The sequence below is a fragment of the Lissotriton helveticus genome, chromosome 1_1 (assembly GCF_964261635.1).
Source record: "Lissotriton helveticus chromosome 1_1, aLisHel1.1, whole genome shotgun sequence".
Taxonomy (NCBI): domain Eukaryota; kingdom Metazoa; phylum Chordata; class Amphibia; order Caudata; family Salamandridae; genus Lissotriton; species Lissotriton helveticus.
The window spans coordinates 97,656,601-97,671,681 of NC_136057.1; the positions used below are offsets into that span (position 1 = coordinate 97,656,601).

The 15,081-nt window shown below is 40.8% G+C and overlaps 1 protein-coding gene across 1 annotated transcript; it reads left to right on the top strand.

Annotated features, from left to right (window-relative positions):
* Positions 1-293: 293 nt before the first annotated feature.
* On the top strand, positions 294-1,232 carry LOC144759020 (olfactory receptor 6M1-like). The gene has a single exon (XM_078646464.1). The coding sequence runs from the start codon at positions 294-296 to the stop codon at positions 1,230-1,232; it is 939 nt and encodes a 312-aa protein (XP_078502590.1).
* Positions 1,233-15,081: the final 13,849 nt, after the last annotated feature.

The window sequence follows — 15,081 nt, forward strand, 5'->3', positions numbered from 1 at the left end:
CAACCTATAGAAAGTGTATCATCCCTGAAAGTGCAATATACTTAATCCTGCCTTTAGCTTCTCAACAACTATGCAGTCCATACCACCCTGGAATTGTGAGAATTGTGGATGGAGTAAACAAACTAAAAACCATCAGAAGTCAGGTGAGTGACTAGCATACGCCCTATTGATTAATATTTCATTTACATGATAAGTAAGCTTGGAAGAAACCAAACCATTCATACATGATCTGCATGCTTCTAGTAATAAACCTTTAAAACACTTCTCTTGTTTAGGCATTGCTTTGAACAGTCATGGACACGAAGAACAAGAGCTTGGTGACAGAATTCATACTTGTGGGTTTCACCGGCGGTCCAGCACTGCAGATTCTTATTTTTGTCCTTGTTCTGTTTATATACGCAGTCACAGTGTTGGGGAATGTTCTTATGATTACCTTAATATGCATAGACCAACGACTACACACCCCCATGTATTTCTTTCTGTGGAATCTATCCCTGCTGGAGACCATGAACATCTCCAACATTGTGCCTCTAATGCTAGCGCAGATGCTCTCGCTGCATAAATCAATTCCAGTGACCAACTGCTTCATACAGTCTTTTGTCTATCTTTATCTTGCAACCATTACCCTTTTAATTCTGCCAATCATGTCTTTAGATCGCTATGTGGCAATATGCATCCCACTGCGTTACACCACCATCATGAGAGGCCGGCTCTGCATTCAACTCATCATTGGAGCATGGCTGGGTTCACTCATTTGTATCCTCTACCCGACTATTATCATAACAGGGCTTCCCTACTGTGGTCCCAACGTCATAAACCATTTCTACTGTGATGGCTTCTCTATCGTGAAGCTGGCTTGTATGGACACAAGGATCCTCCACACCATTGATATCATCTCAGCTCTCGCCTTCCTGCTGAGCTCTCTGGGGCTGACTGTCGTATCCTACAGCTTCATCATTTCCACGATTGTGAGAATCCAATCAACAAATGGAAGACTGAAGGCTTTCTCCACGTGCAGCTCCCACCTGACCATGGTAACACTTGTCTATGGAACTGCCATCTTTCTTCAAGTCAGCCCAGCAATGCATCCTTCAGCCGAGGTCCACAAAACAGTGAATATGTTCGCTAACATTATTTGCCCTTTCATGAATCCTTTTGTGTACACTTTCAGAAATGAGAATGTCAGGAATGTGTTAAAAACACGAATACAAAGAGAAATATGCTGCAGGTAGTATACACATCTGTTTATAAATTGGCTTGTAACACACAATGCAAATTAACTTCTGGAACTTAAAGCACTGAGGTAATTAGTCAAACTTAACAAGACAGCAGGGTGCAGTGGTGTTAAAGTTGTGGTACTAAATACCTACCCTCAATTTTACTACTCCTAGAAGCCCAACTTTCTCCAAAGAAATGTTTAGAAACATAGGGTAAAAGGGTGTATAACGCACAATTTTCACATAAATTGGCAAGAAAAGCAATACGTTCTAAAAGTGCACTCATGAGAAACTGTAAGACCTTCATGGTGTGCAAAGCAAGCCTAACACTTTCTAGAGATTTTCAAAGTTCTCATTCCCTAAAAGTCACTTCAAAATATGTTAATAGTTTGCATTTTAGCATTATAATCCTAGAAATTGACTACTAAGAAATCTAGTTATTCAGCCCCACGTCTGCTCACTACAACATCTATTAGGAATTTCAAATGAGAATTTACAGATCGATATCCATTTATGGTATAACAACTACATTTCTTACGTGGCATAATAATAAAGTAAGCAAGGTAGAAGCTTGATCTTATTACATAACTCAAGAAGTCCTTCAAAGGTCAAGCAATAGAGGTCACAGGAAAAGTAACAGGGAGAAAAAAGAAAAAAAATATAATAGTTTGTTGTCATACTGAACTGGCCAATGACCATTGTCTTCTAAGATGAGATATTATGATGTCATGTTGCCACAAAGTAAGAATAAATATAACAAACAATAATGCGTACATCTTACAGACAGCAATTCCAACTGTATTGTTCTGAAGATTCACCAGAATAAAGAAATAGACCGCTATGAAGAAAATGATGTGTTTCAGGAGCTTTGAGCCTAATGTACAAAGAACTGGTATGGTCAGAAAGGTAAAATTGAAGAGCTTAAATGTACAAAATCCAACTTGCGATTGGGTAATACATTACCAAATCGCAATTTGGCTTTTAGAGTAAATACAGAATCCGTATTTGGAAGGGACATGTAAAGGACATCCCTTCCCTATACCGGTTCTTTACCGTTGTGTATTAATAGGATTGTATTTGGGATGAGGTTCTCCAATCTACACCTACCTATTTACAGTCAGCTTCCAAGGACAACAAATTACTCTTGTGGACAGTGCATGGATACATTTTTACCCGTTATCTAGTAAAACATGAGTGGTAATATTCAATCAATCAATCAAACAATCAATCAGGGGTTTGTAAAGTGTGCTACTCACCCGTGAGGTCTCAAGTTTATATTTGCATTCACACTTCAGTTTTCCATTCTTTTTTACTCTGCTTCTCAGATTGTCACCTTTGATTTATTGTTGTGATCTCTCCACTTTGGGGAGTTTGTAATACAATGACATTTGTGGAATTTCAAAAATCACTTGAACGTTTAGCGATTGTCTCCATTACCTGATCCAAGGCACATGATTGTCTCTTTTTCTGTAGAAGTCAGTCAACTGCAAAAGTAAAATCAGAGATTGTAACTGGATGTAAATTGGTGCATATGAATAATATTATTCAGCTGATTCAACGAAGAGTTGAGCACATTGAGAGCAAGTAATCAAAGTTCTGCGAGGTTCCTAAGACCTCTAGAGGTCAGTGCACACTGGGGGAGGGTGAAGCCCAATGAGACAAGATACTGCTGAGTTCCAAGGTCGACTTCTGAAGGGGTTCATCAAGCTGCAGCCCAGAACCTCAAAAGCAGCTTCTAACCAAATGTCAAGCTAACGCTGTGCCTGTATTGCAAAATATCTGGAACAAAAATATGTGGATACTACAACAAAAAGTTTAAGAAATCAAATTTTTATTTTTGCATATTCTGTATGTAATATAAAATAACATTGAAGGAACATCGTTGACCTGAATATCATTGAAAAATTGCTAAGTATATTGAAGTGTCTAGCGTTATATTTCATTTATTTTAAATATTAAACAAAAACATATATCACATTTTATTGAAAAAAAAGTTGAAACAAAGACAACAAAAAGCAAATATACATTTTAAAATTTGAGATTATTTAACTACATTTTTGTAACAAGAGCATGAACCACAGGATTTTTTTTTTATTAATCTGTTGAGTGAATTAGTTTATGATTGCTCCCTAACTCAACCACTTGTCTAAAAAGAGATCAACAATTACTCAGCTGCAGGGAGATTCTAGAACAAACCTCAAAGAAGATATGACCGGTTAATTGGGGAATTTCTGGCCGAAAATGAAGTTTTCTTATATTCACTCTTCTTGTAAGTCTTGAACTGCTGTGATGTCACTCTTGACAAAGAGCATGGAAAGTCAGTTAATTTAGAGGAAAAGCACAAAAATATGTCAAATTCACTGCAGGACACTGATGTAAGGACAGATGAAATGACTATTTTACAGATGCAAATCAAGAGGGATACTGCAGACATTAAAAGTGAGGTTAGCATCTTATCAGAGAATCAATCCCCTGACTCTAGAGTAGAAGCAGAAGAACAAATTAGATGGTGAGAGATTGAAACTGTTTGAGGTGCTCTTCTAAAAGGTGAAAGGACACTGACCTTCCCGGTGAAAGTCAAACCAGAATTCAGTCAGACCGGGAGGAGGGGCTAATATAAGGCAATGGTCCGTGACCAGAATTTTAAACAATGCTAATTTACTTTACAAAAGCACATTGCAAATGAATCAGTAGATAACATATACACAATAATAATTTTGTGTACAGAATACCTATTTCTGCATCAATTTTGATAGAACACACACAAGAAACAAGCGCCACACTATATAATAAATTACATGTTATTTATTATAGAACCAATCAATTAATATTGTACTGATCATAGGTTGCGCGCAAGGAGGAGAGGTGAAAGAATAGAATAGTGGTGTTGGGTAGTGAAATAGTGAATAAAGTATTAAGGGAATAAACAATTCAAAAGATTTTTTAATACTGATAGAAAAGATCAGTTACATCAAGCCTGTCCATAGAAGATTTACATGTAATCTGTAAATTGTTGGTCTGCATTCAATGCAGTTTTTTGAAATGGTGATGCAAGTAGGTACAGGTCTCGTTCAAAGGAAGAGCGTCGACGTTTTGACTCGACTGTGCAATGCGGAATTGGAACCTTTGCTGCGAGTCTTCATCAGGACAGTATGTTTGCAACCTACTCCTGCAGCCAAGCCTGGCTCCACAGGTCAACTTTATAGTGCACCGACGGCCCAAATTCGCCTCGGTGTGGTTAATCCGGTTTACCGATCAACCGGTGTGTATAACATCAAGGATCTGCATGAGCCCCTTATCTTGTTTAGAAGTCTCAGCGTCGGAGACTGCCACTCCCAACCAGATGCTGGCTAGTAAGAAATAATTCCTCAGCTGTTCATGGTGGCTGCAGCAGTTGGGTATGTGTTGACCTTAACCTATCATGTTCATAGATTGAGTCGGATCGTCTTGCCGATGAGCGGAGACAATATGGCACAACTTGCTCCACCAAGGAGTCGGTGGAACAGGCTGTGGTGCAGACGGTGAGCTGAGGCACCTCTCTAGACAACAAAACTGTGCACTACGGTGTTGGGATGTGTCCCTCAACACACACAGGAGCGGAAGGTCTATGAGGATCTAGACCTGGTGCAGACGGTGAGCTGAGGCACCTCTCTAGACAACAAAACTGTGCACTATGGTGTTGGGATGTGTCTCATTGTCACAACAACGTGCTCTATAATCTGTAGTCTTCAGAAAGAGATTTCTTCCAGTTCTTGAACTAAGAAGCTCGGCCCCATTTTAGGAGAGGAAGGTCTCTGAGGATCTAGACCTGGTGCAGACGGTGAGCTGAGGCACCTCTCTAGACAACAAAACTTTGCACTATGGTGTTGGGATGTGTCCCTCAACACACCACAGAATGAACCAAATTTACAGACACTGCCAGAACAAAAGGCAAAGAGAAAGCACTGGAAGTGTGAGAAGAACATATACGGTCAAAGTGAGAAGATACGGAATGTTGGCCCGTGGGACAACAAAAGAACTTCCTCAGCCACATAGTCGGATGAGGACAATTGAACCACAGTCCATGAGAGACTAGTCTCATTGTCACGACAGAGTGCTCTATAATCTGTAGTCTTCAGAAAGAGATTTCTTCCAGTTCTTGAACTAAGAAGCTCGGCCTCATTTTAGGAGAGGAAGGTCTATGAGGATCTATTGATAAATACACTGATTAGTTCACTTTTCAGCTGGTTTGTAAGGGTGGGGAAACATGATGATATAAATGAAGAAGATGATGAGAGAAATTGGTTATTTTTTATGTGTGATCATTGTTCAGCTGCACTTTCCACAGGAAAGATATTTTTGATCCGCCTAGAACATTTGGCCTTATGGACTGATCTGCACCATATCTGATAATTGGTTGGCATAGCCAGCTAAGGTCTGTAATGTCAATTTTTATGCAGATTTGTGCAGGAGAAAAATAGATGTGTTTTATGATTTTAGCTTCCATTGTAGGTTGTGCTTGCACTTAAGGCCAAAACTGCTGAACAAATTTAAAACTTGCCATGAAAGCAGATATAATCAATTTAAAAAATGTCTCCTAGCGGGCATTAAAGGGTTAACACGTTTGTATATCCTGTCCGATTGGGAGATTAGATCCTCTAAGAATGCAGAAATTTAAATATTAAAGGAATCGCATTGTAGTAGGGAGCTTTTTCTCCCGTCGTCTTTTTCAAAACCGTAGTTCCAGAGTTTCAACTCTGGATCAGTGATCTGATTGGCTGCCACAAGAAAACATTTTCCTTTGCTGCAGCCATTAAGGATGTTCCAAACAAGAAAATGAAAAGGAAAAGCTATAGAAGCAAGCAGATTAGGCACACCCTGACCATCATGCAGGGCAAGGGACCGTCAAAGGGCCTCCCATGGAGTACATATGCAAAAAATACAGATGCACAGATTATTTTTCGGATCTGCAAAACCATGACTCTTAAGATGATTACATATGGTGTCCTGTGACAACGATTCCCCTCCAAAAAGAACCATGAATCCAGGTTACGCGTCATGCCTGGGTACCTCCAACACAAGGCAACATAAGCCAGGCCCTTCAACCACCTCCTGCTGCAGATGGCTGAAGGGACAACATTGTTGAAACTAAAGGAAAAAAATGTGGGAGGGAGACTGACAGAAACTGGTTCCACTCATTATCATTATTGTGATAAAGTGAAAATCGACTCAGCATTTATTTAGCAATTTAACAAAACTAGCAGTCAAAAAAGGGCAAATACATTGGTGCTACTTTGCCAGGAGGAGTCTGTTTGCTCAAAACAATACCTTTGATTTGGTGGAACACTTTTTTCTTTTCTTCCAATGCAGATCTGCGGATCCTAGAGGAACTACAGAAACTTGCAATCTGCTGCTGGGATTATATGTTGTAGGAAAAAATGTGTGGGAGCATAAATGGTTAAGGAGAACATCTTCAGGCCCCAGGGAAGAAATTGGGGGGATCTGTGAGCCCCAAGAGGGAGGTGCCTCCGGCTAAGGAGGGCAGTTGTGAGGGTCGGAAGGACATCCACCAATTTAGTAGCACAACTTGTCTGGCACCCCTTCTGCAGGGGACGCTTGAGACGTCAGATGCCCCCAGGCTCCAAATGCACAAGACGGCACAAGACAGTGGGACTGAAGAACATTCTTGAGGCATAGAGGAAGTCTGCCAGTAACTATCTTTCCTACAGTGGATGCTGCAGTGTAATCAAAGGCATCTCCCAAAATATAAATAAAATGCTCCCACTATGTTCTGTTGAACTGTTTGTCAGGTTTGGGCTCCCTTGCCCTTGATGCTGGACATGGAGCCAGTTACAAGTAAAGGAGATCTGAGCACCTCTGCTCAGTCAGTAATGGCATACAAAGGCGCTTATTTACAGGGAATTGGCATACGGCAGCATCGCAAGTCAACATGCTCTGCTGCCCTGAACCAACCTAAAAAGGCAATTTATGAAATATGGTGAATTGCTGCCCTCGTTCCCCTGCACTGGCGCACAATTCACTGTCTAGCGCCAATGCTGGAACCCTTGCACCATGGTAACGGCATTGCATGCAAGATTGGTTTTGTGAATGAAGGGGCCCCTTCCTGCACAAAAAAATTCTGAGAGATGTTTTCCTCTTTCTATGTGTCTTTGTTCACCTGCTCTGGGTGAGTTTCATGCCCTGCCCCATGTTTATATAACTTATTTATTTTCTATGGTCATTGCTTAGTACAAATTCATATTTAGGAAACATCTGTTCATTTACACAAAATGTATACCCATGGTCCCTTATATACCCTTGGGTACCCTTGGTTCACAAATGAGCTTAATGGTGTCAGATGCTCAGAGCAGGACAAACTCTCTTGATCCCAATACTACTAATGTCAGTATTAATAATGGTGGAAAGCCTCTGGGGACCCCTGATGGTGATAAATTATATTCCCTGACAGATGAGTTGGAACTCACTAATAACAGTGGAAGTGAAGGTACAGACCCCGTGGTCACAGGGGAGGATAATGGCAGTCCCCTCCTGCGGCCCATAACCCAAATTAGGGTACCTAATCTCACAAAAAGGAAAAGCACTAGAGGTGCGGGGAAAGATAAAGGTTTAGACTCTGATAATAGCCAGATAAGTCAGTTAAAATGGGATTACTCCACTACACATCTCGGAATTGAAACGGAGGAAGAGGAAAATGTGCCCAAATTTCTGATGGAATATACACCAAATACAGAATCCCCCCCTTCCATGGGGTTAATTTATTCTACACTCAAACAGATCCAGACTGAAGCTCGACTCGAGCACAAGAGGGCCCACATGGCACTTTAAGTGGCTATTCGTAAAGTAAATAAACTGTGTTCCGAGATTTCGGAGCGCACTGTGGTCTTAGAGGAGCGTAGAGGCTGGAGCGGAGAACACAGGTCAACAACTTGTGGCACACAAGGCCAGATTGACTAATGTAGTCTGGAAACTGGAGGATTTCGAAAATAGACAATGGAGAAATAACCTGTTCAAGGAATTTAAGAAAATGTGTTATAAGGCTATTTAAGGGGGTCTTCTCAGAACTTTCTCGGTGGAACTGGGAAGCAGAAGTGCAGAGGGTTCACAGATTCCCTCTGACGAGGAAAAGGAGGGCAGGCCAAAATGGGAAACCCAGAGCTATCCTGATGTTCTTTGGGAATTTCCTCCTGCGGCAGGCAATTTGTGAGAAGGTGAGACCTGATGCAAGAAGCGCACCTGAGGGGCACTCCTTCTTTGTGCAACTGGATTTTTGCCACACGACAGTGAGGAGAAGATGGAGGCTCCGGCAACTGATCACTCCCTTCTAGAAGTTAGGCTGTGAGGTATTTCTGATCAATCCTGCCCGATTAAAGGTCATTCATAAAGGATCAACGAGAGAATTTACTTCAGAGATTCAAGCCAGGAGTACTTGCAGGAACTATCACCTGGCTAAGGCAATAATCTAAGGACCGAACTCTTTCTTATCATGCTTTTCTAAATTTAGGAGGTCTGGGGCTATACGTTTCAACTGGACTGATAGGACTAATTGGTTCAATAGGAATATTTCATTTTTTAAATTTTTTGTTGCTGGGGTTTTCTTTTCTTTTTTTCCCCTCTGGTAGAAAAAAAGGCGGGGAGCGAATTGGGGCACAGTGAAACGCAGGAGGCATCATAAGTGTTTAGAGACCTTTTTTGCCTTTTGAGGGGGGTTGGTGGGTTGGGAGGGTGGGGATAGAGGTAGGACTTCTGGTGATTAGACTGGTTCAATGGGTAAAATTATGTGTAATAGTATGGAATGTAATTAGATATTTTCAGGTTTTCCTGAGCTCTGGATACAGACAAAGGAGGTTTGACTATGACAAATGGCTAAGGGCAAGAAAAGAGTTGCATCCGTCAATATTTGTGGGTTAAATAGTCCTTTTAAAAAGGCAGGCTTAATTTAGACATCCAGCATTTGAACGCCGACATAATATGCCTACAAGAGACACATATTGAAGTTGGGAGACAGAAGTTGGCAGAATTAGCAGGTAGTTTCCTCAAGGACCCAAGGCACACGCACGAAAGGGGTTGCTCTTATGGCCCACAGGAAACCCTTTAGTTGCCTATGCTCTAAAGCTGATCATTGGGCAGATGTGTCATTACTTTATGCAATGTGGGTAATTATTATTTCACGCTTTGTTCAGTCTATTGGTCAGTGTTGGATGACCCTGCACTTTCCAATTGGTTGAACATTGAACTTGTCTGGTGGCCACTGCCCTTAATTATCTTTGGGAATTTAAAATTAAATTTGAACACCAGTGTGTCAGGACTCGAACCCTGGGTTCCATCCTCTACTACCCAACAATGTCACGAACTGGGCATGGGACTAATGGAGTTGTCTGGGCAGAGAAAATGCGATCCTGGAGACTTAAGATGGCCGCCGCCGTCGCCAGGACAAATGCACTGTAGCCGTTCTAGTCTCTCAGGTCCAAACGGCATGAAGCTATGTGAAGCGCGAGCGCTGGGGAAACTGCGCACTTCACTCGAGTATTCAACTGATGAAGTTCGTGCCTTTGGAGGTTAAAGTCTATCAGTTTAAATTAACGTTTGCTGTTGCTGTATCATTTGTTGAGAAGACGCGTTCTACTCGAGACTCGGCGCATGATCCAAGCGCGAGTTTGCGAGTAATTCTGAGAAGAGGTTTGCCATCAACGTGAAGAGAAAAGACATTGAGCGCCGCTCTGAGGAGTAAGCTGTAGATAAGGAAGCGTGACAACTCAACGCTGGAACACAGACTTGAGAAGATAATAAGCTAAGTGTAAATACACAGAATTAAAAGACTGGTTGTTTTGAAATTAGTAACCTACAGTTTAATTAGGATTCTGTCAATCGCATTTTTGTCAGGAAAGAAAAAGAAAAGCGAGTTTAAGTATGGACAGTCTGCTGCCAGAGGAAACCATGTAAATATGTTTATGTTAAGAGTCAGTACTTACCAAAAATCCACGACGTGAAGAGAAAACTGTCAATCTGTGAGAAAATTAAAAAGACAAGTTAGAAGCCAACAGACTCTTGTTAAGAAAGGAAAAGAAAGAATAACAGAACCCATTAGGAACAAAACTCCTCTAATAGTGTAGTAAGTGCACTACTGGGAATATATAGCAGTGGGTGCTTAGGGGGAGCCATTGTTGAGGAAGGGTTACATATAAATAATCATTTCCTTTTTACACTAGTGACAATTATAGTGGAGTAAGACACACCTTTACAAAAAGAAGAGAAGCAAGGTCCAGCATCCTAATGGTTGGTGAGAAAAGATAATAGTTTTAAAAGAGAGTAGAGTAGAGAGAGTAGGAGGTTAAGTCAATAATGATGTGTTGCTATTTTTAGGTTCCATTCTAAAAGACAGCGCCAAGGGTTGCTGACTGAGGAACCAGAACCGGACCAGTCTCTTCTCTGTTTAGTATTTTATCCAATTCCCCCGTCCCTTAAAGTAACGATGGAAGGTTCTGCGTAAGACCTACTAGCGTTGCTGAGAGGGATTGGGGTTCTAGAATCTCTGTTCCTGTGCAGTACCTGGTAAGCCAATAAAAGTTATTTAGAGGTCTGACACAGTGCTATCAAACTAGGGCCAAGCTTTATAACGGGCGTAAACCTAACGTTTTAAAATCTTGGATTTATTTATGTATGGCTCACAGATTTACTGATGTTTGGGCCTCGCAAGAACCACAAGACCCGGGCTTTACCTTTTTTTCTGCCCGCATCAATTTACACGCCAGGCTTGAATATTTCTATGTGTCTCAGAGTCCCTCGACAAAATGTCGGATTTTTTAATTTCCACGGGTCATGTCAGATCACAATCTGCTAGTTCTAGAGATTCTATTCCACGATTCAAAGAGGGAGTTTCCATGCTAGACTTTCGATAGAGCACTCCTGTATGATGAGGAGTAGAAAGCACATATGAGAGCATGGATCCCCAGATTTATATCGGAGAACAGGGATAGTACACGGGTGGATATAATATGGAACGCATTGAACACTGGGATAAGAGGGCAAACCTCTAGGTATGGCTGGCGGCTTCAGAAGCAGAATAAAGTCTACATGCAGGAACTCTATAGTAAGCTGGCGGAGGCAGACACATACTTAGCTGATGTCATTATGAGCAGGGGAAATACGGTGGAAGCACAAACAAGGGTGGCTTCATCCAAGTCTAAAATCTTAGAAATCCCTACTAGCAAAGCTGCCGGGAAATAGGCATCCTGGAGATCCCAAATGTATGAATGTAGTGAGAGAGTGGGACATCTGCTTGCACTGTGCAATAGGCAACGGGTGACTCAGGGGGCAATCTTGGCAATCAATGATCCACAAATTGGGTTAGTCTCAGAGGCCTCTGAATCCTTTCAGCGATTTTACCAACAGCTTTACACAGAAGAAAGCACTGGAGGCGCAAAAGAAATACAGGACTATCTTGCAGGGCTCAACAGGTGAAAAGCTAACTAGGGAAGAAAGAGAGGCAATAGAGGTACCCATTACGGCCAAAGAAGTGGCAGGTGTTATCGGATCTTTGGCTAATGGGAAAGCTGCTGGTACTGATTCTCTCCCAGGGGAATTTTTTAAAAAGCTTGCTCCCTGCCTACTCAAGCTGGATGGGGGGCTCCTGATTCTTGGGGATCGGCCAATATAATGGTCTTTCCCAAAAAAGGGAAATCGGTTACGGAGCTGGGGTCTTATCGACCAATAACTTTAATTAATATCGATGCAAAGGTACATGCCAAGATTTTGGCAAACCGCCTTGCGACTGTAATTATTAAATTGGTTTCACCAACCCAACATGGGTTTGTCCCCAGTCGGAGTACCATTGATCATGTTCAGAGGGTGATTATTCTCCTTGATGAGGCAGGGGTTACAGGAGATCCTATCGGGTTAATCCTGCTGTACGTGGAGAAAGCCTTTGATAGGGTCTTCTGGTCATTTCTGTGGGCAATACTTGAGAGTAGAGGGTTAGTCGCAGGCTTTATTAAGGCTATCCCTAATATGTATAACAAGCCGGTGGCCAGAGTTCCTATTATGGGGGGAAATGTCAGGCTCGGTCTCAATCAGCCGGGGGACCCGTCAAGGGTGTCCATGCTCGCCTAAATTATTTGCTTTGTACATTGATCCTCTGGTTTGGAAAATTGGGGACAATAATCAGATATTAGCAATACATAGTAACGGGGAGAGTACTAAGATCCTGGCATATGCCGATGATCTATCTAATGTGACCAGCTTTAGCCAAAATTGAAAAAGAGGCTCAGATTTTTGGACATATCTCGGGCTATCGACTTAACGCTAACAAAACATTGGTGGTCATTGGAAAAGGACTTCAGATTAGTGATCCTAGGGTCGTACGGAAGGCAGCTTACCTTGGGGTGGAAATAATGGTGGATGTTTCGAAAATTGTTGAAAACAATTTAGAGCCATTACTCCCAAAATTTAAGGCAGACCATAACCGCACAGATATCCTCAAACTGACGCTGGTTGGGCGATATAATGTCATCAAGATGGTATTTTTGCCGAAAATCTTAATTTTTTTTAGGGCAATTCCTTTGACTATTAATAACTCACGATTTAAAAACATAAACCAAATGTTTACTAGATTTATTTGGGCTAATTGTCGTCCTCGGAGGGCACTTACATTTTTAACACTACCTAGAGACAGAGGTGGTTGGACAGTTCATAATCTCCAGCTATACCTTTGGACTGCTATATTATCTAAAATAGGCAGTCTAATTAGGGCTGAACTTGGTCAGGTGTAGGTGGTGGCCCGCTTCTATTTCTGAGCAATTTTTTGCATCCAAGGCTAGGGGTTGTCTTGTGCAATTTACAGATTTTAATTATTACAAAAGGGTCAAGTTTAAGACGCTGATGTGTGCTTTCAAAACCTGGACTTCAGCTCGTAAGAGGCTTGGCCTTAATGTCATAAAGGCTTATACCCCATTGTATGGCAATGACTCACTCCCTAGTATTGTCAATGATGGGCATATTAAAAAAGTGGTATAATAAAGGGGTTAGGGTGGTTGGGGATCTAGTGGACGAGATAGGAGTGATTTCCTTTGACAAGATTAAGGAAACCTATGGTGTTGACAACTGACAATCTTTTAAATATCTCCAGTTACAAGACTTTTTGGTGAGGAAAAAGGGAGGTAGTAATGTTTTTTCCTTGGGTTACGCTGGTTGATACTCTACTTAAAGGGATAGGCACAGTAGGAGGGATCTATAAAAATCTGAATGAGAAAATACCACATGATTTATCTAAACATTGTGAACATTGGCATGAGCGGCTTTTAGTTGGAGCGAGGAAAGAAGAAGATTCACCATATGAGCCTCGAACTTTATGTATTGGTGCCAACCTCCAGTTGCAGTGTTTTAAGACCTGGTTTAACCTTCATATAACACTGGAGAAGATTTCTAAATGGGGAGGAGTTACAGGATCAACATGTCCACTGTGAGGCTATACAGCAGCAGACATTGTACATATGTTTGCTTCCTGCTCCGACTTGGGTACAATTAAATGGGAAGTTGGCACTATCGAGGTGTCTCATTTGGGAGTAGATTTAACACCACGGCTGATCATTCTGGGAGTCAGCAGCCCTCAGCTACCGGCCTGAGTCCAGACCTTTCTCTTTATTGCCATGGAAGCATTTAGACTTTGTTTAGCTACTCTCTTGCTCGATCCTGTTCCACCTATGGGCCAACAACGGCTAGGGAGATTTCTGGCAGTATATAGGCTAGAAACTGCAGTATATGCTAGATAGGGGCAGAGAACAAGGGCCAGGGGGATGGGAATGTGTGCCCCTTTAATCAGATGGTTCAAAGATAGCCTAGATAGAGGTAATAGGGATTAATCTGCTTCACTGTTCAGGGTAACTCTCGCTTTGATCTTGTTTGTTGTCACTTATTTGTTTGTTTCTTCTTGCTAGTGAATGAACTGATCTATTCATTTTTTTGGTTCACGGCAAGGACCAGCCTGGGTAGGGGTGGGGGGGGCATACTTCTTGGGATAGGGAACCTTTTCAGATGACGGCTTTATTCATGTGTATTAGTTTGTTGCTATAAAAATTCTTCAATAAAGAAATTTTAAAAACATATATGGATATTAATACCACAATTAGGCAACTACAAAAATAAATGTAATATTATTGTGCAAAATATACCCTCATTGTACATCATTCACATGTGAGTTAAAATGTATGAATGCAAACTTAATTTGTCTAACAGAAATAAACACAACTCAAAAAGCAACATGCATTTGCAATTCCCCAATATCATCATATAATCTTTGATAAATACCACAATGAACAAAGCATGGCTTTGCAATTTACTACAAAAACACTTAAACATACTACCTATGTGTACAACGCAGCAACATATTGACATACTATATTTTACATTACACATTAAAGAAAAAACTTATTTAATAATTATAATATATAAAACACCACATGTATCAATTGAAACTTTACTACAATACTTTTTTTTTGTTTAGAAAGCTTTATTAAATAGAAAGAGAAAGCGTGGTACAGAAATATAATAAAGAGAATGAAATACAAATCCCAAGGTAACAGAGAATACAAATTGAAAAGCAAAAGGTGAAAAATCTATTACAACACACATTACAAGAATAAAACCAATATAAAAGGAAAACAAAGTCATAGAGTACCATAATAAAATTTGCATTTTTTTGTTTTTGCTTTTTGAGTTTGAAAGACAGAAACGAGGAGGGGTAAAGAAAGAAAGAAAAGGAAGGAAAAGAGAAGAATGAAAAGAGCAAATGAAGATAAAAAAGAAAAGGATATCAGCAGTAAAGCTTTCCAATGACTCATAATACAAAAATAAAAAAATTGAATTATCAATA